The 20,407-nt window shown below is 35.5% G+C and overlaps 1 protein-coding gene and 1 pseudogene across 1 annotated transcript; both read left to right on the plus strand.

Moving 5' to 3' along the window:
- The first annotated feature begins 14,971 nt into the window (after positions 1–14,971).
- Positions 14,972–15,640, plus strand: LOC132169428 (agamous-like MADS-box protein AGL29). Its single transcript, XM_059580463.2, has one exon. It carries the CDS (start codon positions 14,972–14,974, stop codon positions 15,638–15,640), a length of 669 nt encoding a protein of 222 aa, XP_059436446.2.
- A 4,143-nt stretch (positions 15,641–19,783) lies between these two features.
- LOC132169430 (agamous-like MADS-box protein AGL29 pseudogene) lies at positions 19,784–20,407 on the plus strand (annotated as a pseudogene).

A 20,407-nucleotide genomic window follows, 5' to 3' on the forward strand; every position in this document is an offset into this window, starting at 1 on the left:
CATATAATTCAACCATTTCATTAATATTAATTTGAACATCATATATATATATATATATATATATATATATATATCATGCATGCATAAATTGATTAGTCTAGTAATATTAATATGATAACTAGCCATATTATTTTTTTAAAAATATATAAAACATACTTAATACATTTATTTTATAAGACCCGCAAACCTCACATGAACTCGGCCAACACAACATATGTGGTCGGTCAGTGGATACATCTAATTATCTATACATCTAGAATATTAATTTATTTATTCTCTAATTAATTGTAATTGGATAATGTGTTATATAAAAGGAAAAAATTATATGATAGAATAAATATAATATTAATATAAATTATATGATAGAGTAAATATAATTTACAATAATTTAAATAATATAAGGGAAATTATATTTAAAATCCTTAGGTAAACGCGCCTTTATTAAAAACTCCATAGGTTTTTTTTTTCGGAAATTTAGTCATTGGGTCACTCGAAACTACTAGAAACTCCATACCGTTAATTTTTGGTAACTGCCGTTAGTCCACTCAAAACTCACCGTTTCTTCTTATTAAAATATTAATTTTTTATTAATTTAATTTAAAAAAATTAAACTTTTAAAAAAAAAAGAAAAAAAAATTGAAGGGTGGCCAGGGGTGGCCCGGCCACCCCTGGCCACCCCCCAACCCTTAAGGGGTGGCCGCAAGCCACCCCAGGGGTGGTCAAGGCCACCCCTGGCCACCCCCCAACCCTTAAGGGGTGGCCGCAAGCCACCTCAGGGGTGGGTTGACCACCCCTGGGGTGGCTTGCGGCCACCCCCGGGTGGTTTGGGGTGGAGCCACCCCATGGGTGGCTTGGGGTGGCCTTCGGGCCACCCCTGGTGGCCAGGGGTGGCTCGCGGCCACCCCAGGGGTGGTTTGGGGTGGCCGCGAGCCACCCCTGGCTTGGAGGGGTGGCCCGCAGGCCACCCCAAACCACCTAAGGGGTGGCCGCAAGCCACCCCAGGGGTGGTCAACCCACCCCTGGGGTGGCTTGCGGCCACCCCTTAGGGGTTGGGGGGTGGCCGTGCCACCCCTGGCCACCCTTCAATTTTTTTTTCTTTTTTTAAAAAAAAAAAAAAAAATTAATTTTTTTAAATTAAATTAATAAAAAATTAATACTTTAATCAGATGAAACGGTGAGTTTTGAGTGGACTAACGGCAGTTAACAAAAATTGACGGTAGGGAGTTTTCTAGTAGTTTCGAGTGACCCAGGGACTAAATTTCCGGAAAAAAAAACCCAGGGAGTTTTTAATAAAGGCGCGTTTACCTAAGGATTTTATATACAATTTCCCTTATAATATATCTAATTATTATTATAATTTTTTGACGTGCCATCAAAAAGTTTTGACGTGTCATGCATGGCACGTCAAAAAGTTTTGACGCATCATGCATGACACGTCAAAAAAATATTAAGTTTAATATATATATATATCAAAATTAATTTTAATTTTGATATAAAAAAATATGTATTAAAAAACAATTAATGTTAATTGGCATAAAAAATTAATTTTGATTGGATAGAAAAATTATAGTTTATCATATTAGTATAAATTACTTAGTATATATAAAATTAAGATTTCAATTGGTATAGAAAAATTAATTATATCATATTAGTATAAATTAATTAGTATATACGTATATATATATCACATGCATGCCTATTAGCTAGTATTATAATCATATACTATTGTACAATTAATATTATTACATGCATATGAATCGAACATTTCATTCATATATATATATATATATATATATATGATATGAAATTCTCATGCATAAATAATTCTAGCTAGTAATATTAATTAAACAAATGAATTTTATTATTTGTACGTTTAGAGTATTAATTTGTTTATCATCTAATTAGTTTTAAGTATATTGTATGGATAATGTGTTATATAAGAGAAAAAAATTGATATAATAAATAATGGTATAAATTAAAATCGTATATTTTTGAAATTTAAATTTAAATTCTTACAAAAAAATTAAAAATTAAAAGAGTTCTTGACGTGCCACATGGCACGTCAAAAACTGTCCTCGCCGGCGCTCCTTCCCTCTTTTTTTTTTTTTTCTCCCTTCTTTCTTCCTTCTTCCCTCTGTTTCTTTCTCTCCCCCGCGCAACTCAGGCCAGACCCATTTTCATCCGCCATTTTTGTTTCTCCATCAGCCCCCCTTGCGCGCAGCATCTTTCTCAGCCCGGCCGTTCTCTAGGCCTCTTTGGATCACGCACGTTGTCTCTCTCTCTCTCTCACCGACGTCCGTCACCGACGTTCCTCCCTCAGGCGACCAAGCCTTTCCCGATCAACTCTCAAAAATCAGGTATATATACCTGATTTTAAAATTTATATATATATATATATATACCGAAAATGTGTACGTGAATGTACACAGTGTGTATATATACACACTGAAATATATATATAAACTAATTTATATATTTATTTATATAAATTAATATATAGATTATATAAATATATTATTATATATTGTTGATGTAGTTAATTATATTAGCAAATTTAATTTTTTTTACATGTTAGCTAATTAATTTATTTGCTTAAGATTTATGTTATGTAATATTACTTGTTTGATATATATGTTTTGTATATGGTGAAAATATTGTTTAATGTATTTGCATGCAAAATTACGTACCCTCATATATAGTTTGAAATTTGTTTTTTTGTTTAGGATTTTGCATTTACATTTAGACCCATATTTGTGTAGGTTTTTCTTTTGCACATTGTCGTAACCAAAAATATATATATATATATACAAATAAGAAATGCATATCTACTTTGGTCGATCGTTAATTTATGATTAGATTTTGTAAATTTATAATAAGTATGTACATGCTAAGATCGAAAAAAGAAAGTTAGAAACAACTAACATAGGTTGCTTGATTTGTTTTATATACACTTCCCATACAAATGCATAATGTTATAATAAACGAACAAAAGAAAACCAACATTTAACCTAGTTAGGTATATCTAATTTATTTAGGGTCCCCCTATATAACAAAATAATTAATTTAGGTCTTACAACTTCAGGTTATGTAAATGTCATAAAAAACGAAAACAAAAAATTTGCAGCAAATAAGATAGCCACATATATTTTCTCTAGGTTCCCCATGTGTCATGTCAAATGTTTTTAAATTTGGACCTTAATTTTGTTTAGGTTTTGCAAATTTTGATTATGTAGATGTTATAATTACTACTTAATGTGTGTGTTTATTTGTAAAAAATATACGAAAAATTGTAACGATGTACTTAAACAAATACACAAAAGAAAAAAAAAAACATCTAACTAACTAACTTAGATTTATTTTATTCAGTTAGGGTTACAGTAACTAAAGCTATGGACAAGAGTTGGATGACAAAGTCTAGGGTACGAGGGAATACAGAGACGGGTGTAGATCATTCGTGGAGTTTGCAGTTAGGAACTGTACAATCCCTGATGGAAAAATTCACTGCCCCTGTAAGGTGTGCCGTAATAAGCAGCGCCACCCGCCGGATTTGGTATTTGACCACTTGACAGGGGGTAAGGGAATAATGATTGCATACAGAACTTGGTATTATCAAGGGGAGAGGCCTGTTCGGTCTCCTGTTGCAGTGTCTACTTCGACTCCCACGATCATAAATCAGGGTATAGGCACAGCACAAGGTGAAACCATGCAGTCAATGTTGCGTGATCTATTCGGCATGCATGGTGTCGTGGAAGACAATTGTGAGCCTGAAGTGGCGGTGCAGGGGAATGAAGAAACTATGAATAAAGCAACTGACGATGGTGACGTACTAAAGTACAATAACTTGCTTAAGAAGGCAGAGAAGCCACTTCATGATGGGACCAAACATAGCAAGCTTAGTGCTACTGTACATCTGTACAATTTGAAGTGTGTTGGCGGACTTAGTAACGCAATATTTTCATCTTTTCTTGAGTTCATCAATCAGTTGCTGCCTCCTAGTGATGAAGCTTTGCCAGTTAATACATATGAGGCAAAAAAGCTTCTAAGGGACATGGGCCTCGGGTATGAGAAGATCCCGACGTGTCCTAATAATTGTATGTTATTTTGGAAGAACAATCAGGATTTGGATACATGTACTGTTTGTGGAGTATCTAAGTGGAATGATGAAATTCAGTTGGATGACGATGGGCAACCCATATCATCGAGTAAGAAATGCCCGATCAAGGTGTTGCGGTGGTTTCCACTCATACCACGGCTACAGAGATTGTTTATGTCAGAGCATACTGCTCCTTATATGAGGTGGCATGCAGAAGGTCGGACTAAGGACGGTGTATTGAGGCATCCGGCCGATGGTGAAGCATGGAGAGCATTCGATAATTTGCATCTAGACTTTTCGACGGATAGCAGGAACGTCAGGCTTGGACTAACCTCGAATGGATTTAATCCATTCGGGAACATGACCACATCCCACAGCACTTGGCCTGTAATGCTTGTACCGTACAACTTGCCTCGGACATATATGAAACAAACATCATTTATACTATCCCTGATAATTCCGGGCCCAAAGTCACCTGGAATGGATCTAGATGTCTACCTACAATCCTTAATTGAGGAGTTACAGGAACTATGGATTGTAGGTGTATGCACATTTGACGTGTCAAAAAAAAAAAACTTTGTGCTGCTGGCGCAGTTGATGTGGACAATTAATGACTTCCCGGCATACGCAGATTTGTCTGGGTGGCCTAACAGGGGTGAGAAGGCATGTCCCTGTTGTATGTACTCGACGAGGTCCACGCGGTTAAAACATGGCAGAAAATTTTGTTATATGAGGCACCAGCGATACTTGCCCATTGATCATCCGTGGAGGATGAATAAAATAACATTTGACGGGAAACAAGAATTTGAATGTGCCCCAGATGTGCCAAGTGGAGATGACATTCTTAGACAATTACAAGATATGGCATATGGAGATGAGAATGCCGGTAAGGCAATGACGGATAATGAGAAAAAAGATAAGAAACAGAAGAAGAGTGGGCCGACAGAAAGAGAAGGCGAGACTGCTAACGTATTGTGGAAGAAGAAAAGTGTTTTTTTTAGGTTGCCGTATTGGAAAGATAATCTATTGCGGCACAACCTTAATGTCATGCACATTGAGAAAAATGTGATGGACAACATTCTTGACACAATACTAGACATTTCAAAGAAAACGAAGGACAATATCCAAGCCCGCACAGACTTGCAAGAAATGGGATTGAGACATGCACTTCATCTCCGTACACGGGTGAGGATGGTCAAACGTATATGCCCGCAGCTTGTCACACGATGTCTAAGGACGAAAAAATACATTTTTTTAAAGTGCTTCGGAATGTAAGGGTGCCGGACATATATGCCATGAATATTTCCCGATGTGTACGACTTAGAGATCGTACGATATTCGGTTTGAAGAGCCATGATAGTCACGTAATTATGCAACAACTTCTCCCTATTGCATTGCGTGGATCATTACCAGGAAATGTGGTTAGACCACTTGTCGGGATGTCAGCATTCTTCAGGGGCTTATGTTCAACTTCATTGACACGAGATGATATGGACCGACTAGAGGGTGACATTTATATTACTTTGTGCCAGATGGAACGAGTCTTCCCCCAAGTTTTTTTACTATAATGGTTCACTTGGTCGTGCATCTTGTCCGTGAATGCTGACTTGGTGGACTGGTACAGTATAGGTGGATGTATCCGGCAGAAAGGTAAAATAACTTTACTAATATTCATCAAATTATTTTTTTCTCCGATATACAACTGTCACTAACTGTAATGAATGAATTATGATCATCTGTAGAAGCCTTGGAGTGTTCAAATCTAATGTTCGCAATAAAGCGGCTCCTGAGGGCTGCATTGCGGAGGGCTACATAGCAACGGAGTTGGTGGCGTTCTGCTCAAGGTATCTAGATCACGCACCAACATTTCACAATAGGTTCACAATAGGCCTCAAAGAAACCCGAATGGTTCAAAGGGTGCGGGAACACGAGTCATCCTTGACCGTGTCACATTAACACAAATTCACCAATACATTTTGTTTAACTCGGATGAGTTCCTTCAACTACGGACGTAAGTCGTGTTAAAAGTGTATGCAAGTTCAATATCACCTTGCACCCTTAGTTGTGAATTATAATATAATTTAAACTTTGTATTGTAGGGTGCACATGGATACACTTAGGCGATCATGCAATAGGGGGCGAACGACAGAGGACCAATTGGAAACCCAACATCATGCGCTGTTCTGCGATTGGTACCGTGACTACGTAAGACTACCGTGATGTATAATTGTTGCAGACCCATTATATTTAGTTATTGGTTCATAACAACTAACAAAACTAACTTTCTTATAGTCAATTGTACGTATGTGCTAACAGGTCGATCGACAAAGGAAGGAAATATGTGACAAACTGGTAACGCATTGTAGAGGGCCAAAGGCCACAGCGACCAGAAATAACAGATATGTGGTTAACGGAAAGCTGTTTCGCACTATTGCATTTGATGCTGGAAAAAGGACCCAGAACAGCGGGATGTGCGTGCCAACTGTTGATGGCGAGACATACTATGGGAAGTTGACGGAAATAATTGAGGTGGAGTACTTTGACAGGACTAAGTATGTTTTGTTCAAGTGTGATTGGGCGGACAACACGAGGGACAGGGGGTACAAAGTAGACGAGTATGACATATTGCTTGTCAGCTTCAAAATCCTTGTCCACCAGGGTCAGAAAATTATTGATGAGTCGTATGTGCTAACGTCACAAGTTGACCAAGTTTTTTACGTCCAAGATGAAAGGGACCCTGATTGGGCTTGTGTTGTAAGGACTAAACCTAGAAACGTATACGACGTTGGACATGGTGAAGGTTCTGATGATGAAAGTGTCAACTACCATGAGTGTGAGCTGCTCCTATTGACCAGAAATAATGAAGTGGATCCGCAGGATGGCATTGACTACATCCGACAAGACTTAGATCCGTATGTGGTTTAAAAAAATTTAAAACTTTAATAATATATATAGTTCACATTATTTTGACGTATTTAATGTTATTTCTTTATACATTGATTGGGTATTGTGGTGCATTTTTTATCTATTATATACATAATTAATTGAGTATATTATGTATTTTGCAGGTTGATATGAGTACGAGGGGGAAGAGTAGACGATGGGGGTCCATACAGATAGACGACCAGGGGTATAGACCCTTACTTCCTGAGCATGGGGAAGGGTCTCAGCAAGTTCCGTATCACACGGATGCCTCATATGATCTTGGAAGACAATATCCTACCATGAGCGAGTTGGGGGTATGTGAGCATGGTGAGGTAGAGAGGATGTTCCCCCCTGAGTTGAACACGAGTATCCCATACAGTGAGCCATCGCCTCTGGATGATAGCGAGACACAGTATTATGAGGAGGACGCGGATGATGGCTCAGGTGACTTGGAGGCCGCTGATCCTCCAGAAGAGTTGGGCATTCGCCAGCTCCGGACAATAAGTAAGTATATATGCTTTAAATACCCATATTGAATATGTATAAAATTTTAATATTAAATTTCAAACAATTTAATACTACGTAGTTACTATTAAATTTCAAACAATTAACATTTGCAATTATTAATGTGTTAGGGATCGGGGGAGACGATAGCACCCAATTTCAGGTGGTGGACATCCTACCATCGAACAAGAAGTGGGAGGTCTCCGCAGGGTAAAAAATCGTCTGCGAGTACAATAAGGCGTGACAGCCCGTAGGATTTAGTGGGATGAAATTCAGAAGGGAGACCGGCAACGTCATAAGGGCCGGGACTTATGTTAGGATTAGGGATGACTGGGAGCATGTACATCCCCGTGCGAAGGAAGATGTATGGGACGCCTTGATGGTATGGTTAAATTTTTTCTCATATTTTCGCATGTGTTTTTCAATATTTTAAACGTTGTTAATGTGTGTAATTATACGCCTAATTTTTACTTGGTATATATGTAGACTTAGTTCTACATGCCGCCTGAATACGATCTCCAGGCGATTAAAAGAGACGCCTTCAGAGATATGGGCTCGAAGCTGAAGAGTTGGAGACACGCTGTAAAACACAAGTTAAAAATCAAGGAGGGTGATACTCCAGACTCAGTGAAGGCGAAAATGGGTGAGGCTGCTATTAGAAAATACGACGCCGAGGACTTGAATGTCTTGTTGGCGAGATGGTGTGACTCGAAAAATCAGGTATGTCCAGAGTGTTTTTAGAATATGTCTTTTTGATTGGTTTGCTTTAATTTGTTCATAGGCTTGTGATGATCAATCTCCCGTTGTTGATTATTATCGAAATATATGAATATATTTGAATAGGAAGAGAAAATGAGCAATTGGCTAGTGAAATTAATTGTAATTGTTTAGTTTCATTAATTATAATTGGGTTAGGCCTGACATTTTAAGAGTGATATACATGTAGGAGTTTGCTGCCAAGATGAAGGCATTGCGAGCAAAAAACAACACAACTCACTGCACCGGGTCGATGAGCTTCGCTAGAGCGACATATCAAGAGGTATATATATATATATAAAATTGGTTGTTTAGGTCTATGTTTTTCTTAATTTTTTTTGTATTTGTTGTTGTATTGATATATTTTCTATGCAGATCGTAGCCAAGGGCGGCACTCCTCCAACTCGAGCGGAAAGTTACGTCACTACTCACACAACAAAGGATGGTGGCTATCCGAATGACGTGGTCAGGGAGAGATGTGTAAGTACTCAAGCATATATATTTTGACAAATTACTTATGATTAATGTTCCTTATACGAGATACTAATTTCTTTTTTAATATACAGGAGAGGATGAAGGAATTGATGCCCACTGACCCGGCAAATAGTAAGACCATGACGGAAGGGACGGTACAGTGGACACCTGATGACGCGTATGCTCAGGTGCATGGAAATAAGCCTGAGTATGCTGGCAGGGTCCACTAGTTGGGTCCGAATGTGCTGCCGGTGCGGGGGCAGCATACATTCATACTATACACCGTCTCAGACACGGTCTCAAAATTCTTGGAGCTCCTCGTTCTCACAGATGACGGATAGAATTGGAGAACTTGAAGAGGAGCGGGCACAAGAAAGACGTGTGATGGAAGAAGAGCGGGCAGCACAAAGAAGTGCAATGGAAGAGATGGCAAGGCAGATTGAAGCACAAAAAGCACAGGTAGCAGATAAAGATGCTATGATTAACGCTTGTTTCTGCCAGATCGAGGCCATGTTCGGGTCGACGTCTGGATTTGCGCCCTACAGAGGTAATGATATATGTTATTTTGTTTTTGTAACAATTGTTAACTGTTAGAAACAACTGTTAGAAACTCATAGTTACAGCGGTCTATTTTAAAACTTACGTATATTTGTATCATATTATATAGTAATTTTGAATTTTTGTATTGATTATTATTGGTTCACAACTCATTTGCAAGTAATGCCGATTAAGAGTTGGGGGATGACTGTGTTGAGTTGGGCGCCACACATCGTTGATCATCACTGTTTGTATACATACTACTGTTTATTGTTTTGTATATAGTTAGATCAAACTATAGGTTTGTTGAGACTAATTGAAACTTATTTCTAGTAGATAGTCTAGATGTGTTTTATTGTATATTTGTTTTGCCTTGTGTTAGAACGTGTTTTCGATGTATATATATGTTTTGTTATGTGTTGTGTTGGAATGTAGTATGTGTGTTGAAATTTTGTTTAATGAAGTATGTGTTCGATATATATTATTGGATATTGGATATATATTATTAATGAAGTTGTGTTGTGTTGGATATATATATTGGATATTGGATATTGGATATTGGATATTGGATATTGAATTTTGTTTAATGAAGTTGTGTTGGATATATATATTCTTTGAACCTCATAGTATGTTCTTGTGATTGCTAATGGGTGGGCTAGAACTATTAGTAGCTATATTAGAATCTTCCTCCTTCTAGTTAGATGTTTTTGGTGGATTATGTATTAGAGATTATGGATTTGATTATGTATTGGATTATGGATTGGATTGGATTATGTATGTGGATTATGGATTGGATTATGTATGTGGATTATGGATTGGATTATGTATGTGGATTATGGATGTGTATTCTGTATGTGGATTATGTATTGGATTGAATTACGTATTGGATTGAATTATGTATGTAGATTATGGATGTGTATTATGTATGTGGATTATGGATGTGTATTATGGATGTAGATTATGTATTGGATTGGATTTGATTATGTATGTGGATTATGAATGTGTATTATGGATGTGTATTATAGATGTGGATTATGTATTGGATTAGATTATGTATTGGATGTGGATTATGGATGTGTATTATGTAGGTGGATTATGTATGAATTGGATTATGATTGAATTGGATTATGGATATTGTTGATTTTGTATGTGGATTATAGATTGTATTAGATTATGGATTGTAGTGGATTATGGAATAATATTGGATTGGAAGTATGTGGAATAGAAATATTGGAATTATTGTATTGGAATATCAGGAATTGGAATATTGTAATTATTTTTTATTAAAAAAAAAAATTATATATATTTTTTGACGTTTTAAACGGCGTGACACGTAAAAAAAAAACACGTGTAATTTTTGACGTGTGGATTTTGGCACGTCAAAATTGTTTTGACGTGTCAAAACTGACACGTCAAAAAATTTTTGACGTGTCAAAATCGACACGTCAAAAAAAATTTTGACGTGCCAAAATCGACACGTCAAAAAACTTTTGACGTGTTAGTTTTGATACGTCAAAAATTTTTTGACGTGTCAAGATCGACACGTCAACAAATTTTTTGACGTGTTAGAACCGACACGTCAAAAATCCGGGATTTTTGACATCCCCCCTTTTAACCGTTGCTAAACGTCAAAAATCACACGTCAAAAACCTCTAGTCATAAATTCTCACAATTTTTGTAGTGTTCCTACTCGCAAGAGCATGGACTATATAAAGCCCGATGAAACTCGTTGGCATGATGAGCTCACAAGACCCTGATCGTGACCATGATCGAGCTCTAACATCCATATATGATCAATGAGTCACATAGAAGCATATTTGGTAAAACTGCGATTTAATTTTAAAATTGTGTGTTTTTAAACATGTACTATCTTACTTGTGATTTGAAAACTATTACTTTTAAAAAACGCATTCTCAAACTATATATTAATTCTTTAACGCATGCTTTATTTAAAAAATAAATAATAAAAATAATAAAATTATGAAGGGCATGAGCAGGAGAAATCAACTGTAACTATTTTAACTAAGCCTAACCATTGTTGCACATGTCTGCAAGTGCTCTTTCAAGTCCGACACGCAATCCCATCAAAGCATCACCGAGAGTCTAAGACCTAAGGAAACTAATATTAATTAGGGGTAAAAAAGCGGTTACAGTTAGTGGTTATTGACTATAACTATTAACTGTTGTTAGAATATTATGAATCCTCTCTTTGCTTGGTCCCTACTCTTGGCTTGGTTGCCAAGTTAATTTCCTTATAGAAATTGTTTTCTTGCAAGTTAATTTATTCTGTAATTATTGTATTATTTTGTAATTATTGTATTTCTTTTCTTTTAGGGCCTCATTCAACTATAAATAGGCAATTCCATTGTACAATTCAAAACACATCAGAAATACAAATTTATTCTCTACAATAATCTTTCAGTTGTCTTTTTCTACATGGTATCAGAACCTAGCCCAATTGGCTGTGGCCCACCGTCATCCGTTGTCGCACGTGTTGGCTTGGATGTCCTCCCGCCACACGTGAGGGGGCGTGTTGGAAGTCCCACATTGCCTGGGTATTAAGGAGATAGACAATTTATAAATTGAGGGGAAACCTCAACTCTTGAGCTAGCTTTTGGGTTGAGTTAGGCCCAAGACCCATTTCTAATAATATTTCATCAAATAAATATCTCTAAAATAAGACTTTAAAAATCTGGGACACTACAATCTTCCCTCTTTAAAGGAATTTCGTCCTCGAAATTGAAGCCCATAAATTATCACCTATCTTCAAATTGAGCGACTCAAATTAAAAACAAATCATACTTAAACCATAACTTACTCAAGTTACCATATAACTTTTAAATTCATTCCATTCATAGAATAAATACCATAACATGTTCCATACCCAGGCGATGTGAGATGCCACAAGCACTCTTCTTGGGCACCAATGTCACCGTTGGCAATCCTCAGGGAATTTCTTCATACTCGGCCCTTAACTTTTGGCCCTTATACTTTTCATTGTGTCTTAACTGACACCATTATAATATAACCCACTTTTGGCATCACCAACGTATGTCCATTAGGGACCCTCATAGGCTTGTGCACGCTCTTACCATCTCAAGCTGGATAATGCTCTGATACCATTTGTAACATCCCAATATTTCTCTTCTTTTCTTTGTAAATAAAATTGAGTGTTACGCTGAAATAATCTCACATTGCGGAAAAACTAAAATTATCAAAACAAAATAATACCGTTAAAAATACTTTTCTTTATACAAAAATACCCAAAGCTATGTCGTACAAGGCATTTATACAAATTTATTCGACAGTCTAAACTCTAGACAAAACTTAACCAACTTGGAATCTCTGTACATCTCAATATGAATCTCTAATCACAATTGCATAATTACCTTGATTTTCCATTTCTGCAAGCACTACAAAAAAACTGTAAAGTAATGAGTCAATTGATTTACAATAATATAAATCACTGTTGAAGCAATTATAGCAAAAGGCCAGATATTTAATAAAACTATAAAGATCTATATTATTGAATATCAATATCATACTCAGTAAGTAAGAGTACTTACAGTGGGTTACAAGAATGAATCATCAAAGGTAATTACTTCTTAAAACTCATTCATGCTGCAGTTAATCTTTAATCAAAATTTCCCAATCACTAACTCTCTCTCTCTCTCTCTCTCTCGCCCAACTCTCTTTCTTTCTTCCTCTCAATCTCCTTTCTCTGACTTATCTCAATCTCTCACTCTCCCTCTTCTCTGGTTCGGTTGAGGCAAGAAAGAGTGACTTAAATAGGCAAGAGGGAGGAAAGAAAAACAAAAGAAAAGAAAAAAATAATGGGGTTGTACGTGAGAAGTAAAAAAAGAAGAAATTCTCTCTTTCCCACTACAATACAACACGGTCACCAAGGCAAACACTACAATTTATTAAAAACAAATCTAATAAAATCTCCAATACTATTTTCACCTAATTTCTCTTAAAAATCTGAATCCCACAAATTCCTCACTCATAAAATCAATCACCAATTATTACAATCATACTCTAAATTATATCAATCAATCATCAATTATCATAACTCTTAAATCTCCCAATAAAATAATTAACATCATAATATAATAACCTCAAATCAATATTCATTCCAATAATATTCATAAGATCTAATAAATTCCTCAAGAATAAATATTATTACCTAATATTATCAATAAATATCTCCACCTCAAAAGAAATATCATTACCTAATATGAATAATATATTATCAAATAAATATCTCTAAAAATAAGACTTTAAAAATCTAGGACGCTACAATCTTTACTAAGATGAGGACCTAAGCCTGAGGAAAAGGAGGTACTGGTTTATAATCAGAAAGAGGCGGAAACTTACGCTTAGGTATGTCATCGTCATTGGGAACGTTCCTGTCTGCAACGACGTTTTTCTCCTTTTCTTGCTTCGACAATGCAGCGGCTGCCTTTACTGGAATCTCAACATCTTTACCACTGCTCAAAACGATTGCACTTGCATTTTCTCTTGGATTTACTACCGTTTGAGAGGGTAATTTCCTCGAACTTTGCGCCTCTTGGATTTACTAACCGCATAAGCGGTTAGTAAAATTCACTAACGGCCTCCGCTAGTTGCCTATGTGGTCGGCAGTTAGTGATTAATAACCTTAATAACTGCTAACCGCTTTTTTAAAAAAAAAATTAAAAAGTTCAATTTTTTTATTAAAAAAAAATAAAATCAAAACCATGTCCTTTATATAGTAATATGATAATACCCCACTACATATGACATCATTTATATATATATATAGATAGATAGAACCGCTAACCCCTAACCGTAACCGCCTAGGCGGTTAGCGGTTTTTCCTAACCGCCTACAAAAGCGGTTAGCTTTTAACGGTTAGCAGGCGATTATTAACTGCCTGCCTTTTCTCCCCTAATATTAATAGGATTAAAGATTTCGATTTCAAGAGTCGAATTCTTACCTTAGTACACGCTCGTTAGTGAGGCCCCGAACCACATCTACACACTCGTTAGTGAGACCCAAACAACATGTTTAAAAACTCTTGCGTTTTTATTCCAATCACTATGTTTAAGGACATATATTTGCAAAATGTCACTATTCGAAGTTTGAACGTCCCTAATTAAATAGAGATGGTTTTTAGGCTTAAAATGTCACATTCCACGTGTCACTATTTTACCAAATTTTTGTAGCGTGTTTTTAAGAAACACTGAAATCATGATATGCCAAGGACTCAAGAAAAAAGGAAATATATATATATATATATATATATACACGATGGCTAAAAAGTTGGTAGATGGCTTGCAAAGCCTACGTGTGCCGTCAATTATAGAAAGATGTACATTTGATTCATGAGCTCCGATCAAGAAGGAAAAATACAAAAAATATGACTCTGTAAGCTATAAATACATTCATAGACACCAGTCCTTCCATGGACTAAGACAGAATGTTAATCAATATATAACAACGTGACATAATCAATAAACAGCAAACACAAGAATTTTGTTCTTCATGCATGCATGCATTACCATATAATATATATACATCGCGTGGTGCATCCCATCTATATATATATATATATATATATATATCCCAGAAAATCATTTGAAGCCAAAGAAAGCAGCAATAATAATAATAATAATAATAATTATCTCCTTTGTGTTAATCATGGAAGGGAAGAGGACAAGAGGGCGACAAAAGATTGAGATGAAGAGGATAGAGAATGGTGATGATCGCCTTATCACTTTCTCCAAACGAAGATCTGGGATCTACAAAATGGCTTGTGAGTTGGTAACCCTATGTGGTGCTGAGATTAGTGTTGTAGTTTTTTCGCCGGCCGGGAAGCCGTTCGTGTTTGCTCATCCTTCGATGGAGTCAGTGAGCAACCGGTTTTCAAAGAGAAACCCGCCGCAGCAAGGCGATGGTTCTCATCCCCTTGTGGAGGCTCACCGGCGGGTGAGAATCAACGAGCTCAACCAGCAGTACTGTGAGCTTGTGTGGCGGCTAGAAGCGGAGAAGGATCGAGGAAAGGCGCTGCAGAGGCTGGCGAAGGCGAGGGGAAGCCAGCCGGGCTGGTGGGAGGCTCCGGTTGAGGAGCTTAGCGTGGAGGAGCTCAGCCAAATGGTGAAGTCACTTGAAGAGCTCCACAAGATCTTGTATAACAAAATCATGGAGAAGAGACTTGGGGCCTCTTCTTCTTCTTCTTCTTCGTCTTCTTCCATTATTCCTGCAGGGAATGGTGCCCAGGGTTTCCATCTGTTTAAGGTTGATGCGTGTGGAAATGCTTCTTCTGCCGCCTTTCCTCCTGCCTATGATCTTGGAAGGGTGCATTTCTGAATAATTCTACCCGGTTGAGGATTACTTAATTAGAAGAATGATTCTTATGCTTTTTTTTTTTTTTTTTTTTTTTAACTTATATCTAGGGGTTTGGAGTTGAAAATTTCCAAAAATAAAAAATAAAAATTAAGCGTGTATTAGCAGGAACGGAACCAGAGAACCGAGAGGAGCCGAATTTCATGTGCTTATAATTATTGTAGATGAATTATCATACCAAAGTCACACCCTAGTTTCATCTCTTGCGTTAACCATGAAGGAAAAAACTTATTATTTGTAATTATTGCTATCAATACCATAATCTCACAAAATCTCGTCTAAATAAGCCGTCAAAGTAAATTAGAGTTAATATATAAAGCCATTGAATACTTTCTACTTTAAGGTACTCTACACGCGGTACCTGACCACCACTGTCAAGAGTCCGGCTATCAGCTCCTTCGTGTGGTGATAGGAAGATATAAGTTTAATCATTTAATTTATGTTCTAATACTCCCCCTCACATGTCAGCTCAAATTCTCATTTAATAATTGAGGCTCAACACGTGAAATATTTAATTAAAATAAGAAGTGAATGACGAAATCAATGTTCGAACTCAAAACTTTTTGGCTCTGATATCATGTTAAATAATCACTTATATATCTTAAACTATTAAACTAATAAAAAGATATAGATTTAATTATTTAATTTATATCTTGTAATATGTCTAAGAATTGTTGATATATAGATGTCACATTAAACTAAAGGAAGATCGTTCAGGAGGTATAGATGTCACCTTCAAATAACTGATTTACTAAGTCGTAACCCAGGAAATTTCTCTTATGATTTTCAAGATGGATTATTGAATTGATAATTCAATCATTTTATTATTTCATGAGATGCATCCTTAATATTGCTTTATAGTTTAATCACTACGTACATTTTAAGAAACCTAAATCATTTTTTTTTAAAAAAAATCATTACCCATCTCTCTTTTTCATGAAAAAGCTAAAAATTAAATTTGAATCATTAAACACGTAGGGTAAAAGCATTCACAATGTGATAGCCAAATTTTTATGCAAATTGGCTTCTCAATACTCACTTTTTATCTAGTTTAGCTAATGAATTTTTAAATGCCTCTACATTCAATTAGCTATATTTCTATCTATTCTATGAAAATAATCTTTTATTTTTAATTTTTTTTATTAATTTTAATTCAAAAAACCATTTCCATGAAAAAAAAAACACCAAAAACAACCAACCAACCAACCAATCACCACTTTTATCTAGTTTAGTTTAATTTTGAAAAGATTTGGGAGAAAACAGATGAGAGAAACAATAAAAAATAAAATAGCTCTCTTGAAAAGTGTTGCTACATTTAGCTTTTTTTTTTTTTTGTACTCTTCCAATCAAATATCCATTTTGCTTCTGTTTTTTTTTTTTTTTTTGGCTAATCGAATGTAGGGTTTTTTTTACAAATTTGAAAAGTCATTTTAGATAAAAGTAGTATTTGGTTCTTTCATTGTAAATGCTCTAAGTAAACCAAATCGATTTTAGAAGGTGAACAAATTGGAAGGCGAAAAGAAGCTCAACCTCATTGGTTTTAATGCTGCATGTATAGAAGAAGCGGGATCATAAGAAAATATTACCAACGACATTAAAGTTGTCGTTAATAACCTTTCATGACAAAGCAACAACTTGTCGTCGCTAAAAGTTATTCATGACAACATTGAGACTTTTAAAGACGACTTGTTGTTGTCGTCAAAAACCAAATTTCTTGTAATAACCTACACCATAGTGCCTTACCCTTTGCAATGTAAGAATCATTTGACAATTGACATGCATATGCTGAATCACTTATATACTATAAACCTTATAAGCTGTTTGTTTTTCTTTATAAATATTAAAAATAGATAAATGTTAGGGGTCAATATTTTTTTTAATATTTAGTCAATTTCATCTTACAAAGTAATCATTAGATTGTAAACTTATGTGGACCCCATAAATTTAATAGTTGATCTATTTAATTTGTAGGAAAATATGGGTCAAATATGAGCGAACTTATTGACCCATACCATTTCTCTTAAAAATATAATAAAACGTAAGGCTTTTTGCTTGCATTATCTTGTAGTTTTAAACGGACATACATTTATTCCAAACTAGTTTGGAAGAAATTTTCTCCAACCTACTCTAATAAGTACTATCAAGTATTATTTCTCATATGTTTTCTTTAATATTATTAAGTCATTTATTATCATTCTACTAACCTAGGAACCTAAACATTGATTTTTGATAAATCCAAACATGTTGAATGCATGACATTTGTCACTTATTAAATCAGTTCGAAGGAAATTTCCTACAAATTAATTTGAAGGAAATTTGTGTCAGTTTCAAACAGCTTAATTAATTCTTAATTAAAGGAATTCTTGTACTTGTAAACAGCTTTATCCTTATTTAATTAATGAAAGTCAAAGGAATAAGCATGTATACATTAATTCTGTCAGTAATGGAAGAAAGTTGACTGCATGAATGAAATGACAAACCTCTAATTGCAAGTTAATTAAGCCTATGGCCTAATCCTGTATATGCCAATTGCCAGGTGGATATTTTAAAGAAAGACAAAACAGAAATTAAGATACAATTCAATCATTTAATTAACCTCTGTTTCTTTCTATACATGTAAAATATTTTAAATATTTTTCAATTTGGAAATGCAATTGAAAATTGTTAGTTAGTCAAACGAAAAGTTTTTCATGATCATCAATAGAAAATTATTTATGGAGGCAGAATATATATCATGACTTAAGCTTTACGTACCGAAGTGTTAGCATGTTTTTTTGTGTATATATTTTTTTTCCTTTCTTTTATATTTTAAGACAAATACAATAATAAATAACTCAAAATACAAAAACAATTTTTATGTTATATTAAAACATTTTTTTAAACAAAAAAACCAAACACTCCTCCTAAACACATTAACAAACGGACGGGGATCCTCTACAATTCCCTTGCCTATAATATATAACCTTGCAAGGATAATTATGTTTAATTCAAACAAATTAAGTTGAATCATAATTTTTATAGAATGCCTCGGGTGGGATGTTCATTTAGGCTAACCTAAAACCCTCGATCGCAACCTTGATAGTTGTGAAACCTTAGTTCGCGTTTGAAACGAGATTAATAAGTCCTATTCAATCAAGACAACCGTACCGTACTTAGTTTAATTGTTTTCTTAACCAACTTACTCCAAAAACCCCAGTTTTCTCCACATCTATATAAAGGCGATTCAGCCTGAATTTTCATTGTAGAGGCAGTACTTAAACTTTGTTCCTTTAGAGATTGTAAACAATATTCACAAGCATTAACTTAACTATCAAATATCTCTTTATGCCTCATTAAACCACATAAAAACCTTCATCCATTGGAACTACTGTGATAAAAGACAAACAGAACATTTGTTTGTGTACAAGTCAATTAGTTTCTACTTTAAAGTTTTGTAAGTATAAATCGATTGTAATTGTTTCGATAGTAGATAAGTTTCTTGAAGTTGGCTACCGCCGAAATGGTTTAACTTCAATTCTTAAGAGTTCTTAAAAAAGCTTCCATTCCATCATGCACCAAAATTGTTGTGTCAAATTTATTTAATACTTTATTTAATTATGGCGATTCTAATTTTGGCTTGGAAATGTTATTCGGTTAAAAACACCTATTAACCCCCTCTAGGTGCTGCTTGAGGTCTTCAGGCGTTTTTCAATGTACGTATGTAGTTGATGAGACACATTTTACAATCGATCACTACAAAAAAAAGGTCACAATTTGATCATTTTATTCTCTTAAAGTTAACGCGACATTACAACTTTTAAAATCATAATTTAATACAAAAAAAAATTTAATAGTAACTGATCACAAATATAATAATAATAATTTTAAAAACTATATTAACTTTGGAATAATAAAAAGAAGAATATAGTATTTAACATTACTCTTAATTATTACATAATAAATTAAGATAATCATTATCTGACATATTAATTAGAACAACTTAAAGAAAATCATTTATTTCTCTTCTATATATGCATCACTAGCCAAACCAAGAAAACCCATAATCTCTTTCTCTCTTTTCTTCTACTACCATTTTTTTTGTTTTTGAATAATATATTTTTTATAATTATGGAAAAGGAAAGCAAGAAGACTAAGGGAAGGCAGAAGATTGCGATGAAGAAGATAGAGAATTTAGATGATCGGCTAATCACTTTCTCAAAACGCCGATCTGGTATTTACAAAAAAGCCAGTGAGTTGGCCACCCTTTGCGGCGCCCAGGTTGCCGTGGTGGTTTTCTCACCCTCCGGCAAACCCTTTTCATTTGGCCACCCATCTGTCGAGTCGGTGGCCAACCGCTTCCTGCAAAAAATCTCACCGGAATCCGGTGACACAACCCACCCGCTCGTGGAGGCTCACAGGCGGTTGAGAATAAGCGAGCTCAACCAGAACTACTGTGAGCTCGTCAGCCAGCTGGAAGCTGAGAGGGAGAGAGGGAAGGTGCTGCAGAAGTTGACAAAGGCAAGGGAAAGCAAAGGGTGGTGGGAGGCTCCTGCTGAGAAGCTTAGCTTTCAAGAGCTGCAAGAGATGAACAAGTCGTTCGAGGAACTCCACCGGAATCTGTGCAGCCGTATGAAGGAGAAGATTGCTGCTGGCCATGCCGGGGCATCTTCGTCCTTTCATGCTGGAACTACTCATGATCATCATCTTTCTGCATTTCCTGCTAGCTTTGGCTATGGAGGAAAGCACTTCTGA

This window comes from Corylus avellana, chromosome 1 (assembly GCF_965113065.1).
Source record: "Corylus avellana chromosome 1, dhCorAvel1.hap1.2, whole genome shotgun sequence".
Lineage (NCBI taxonomy): Eukaryota > Viridiplantae > Streptophyta > Magnoliopsida > Fagales > Betulaceae > Corylus > Corylus avellana.

Excerpts from the sequence above, each read along its gene's own strand:
- LOC132169428 (XM_059580463.2), top strand. The coding sequence starts at position 14,972 with ATGGAAGGGAAGAGGACAAGAGGGCGACAAAAGATTGAGATGAAGAGG.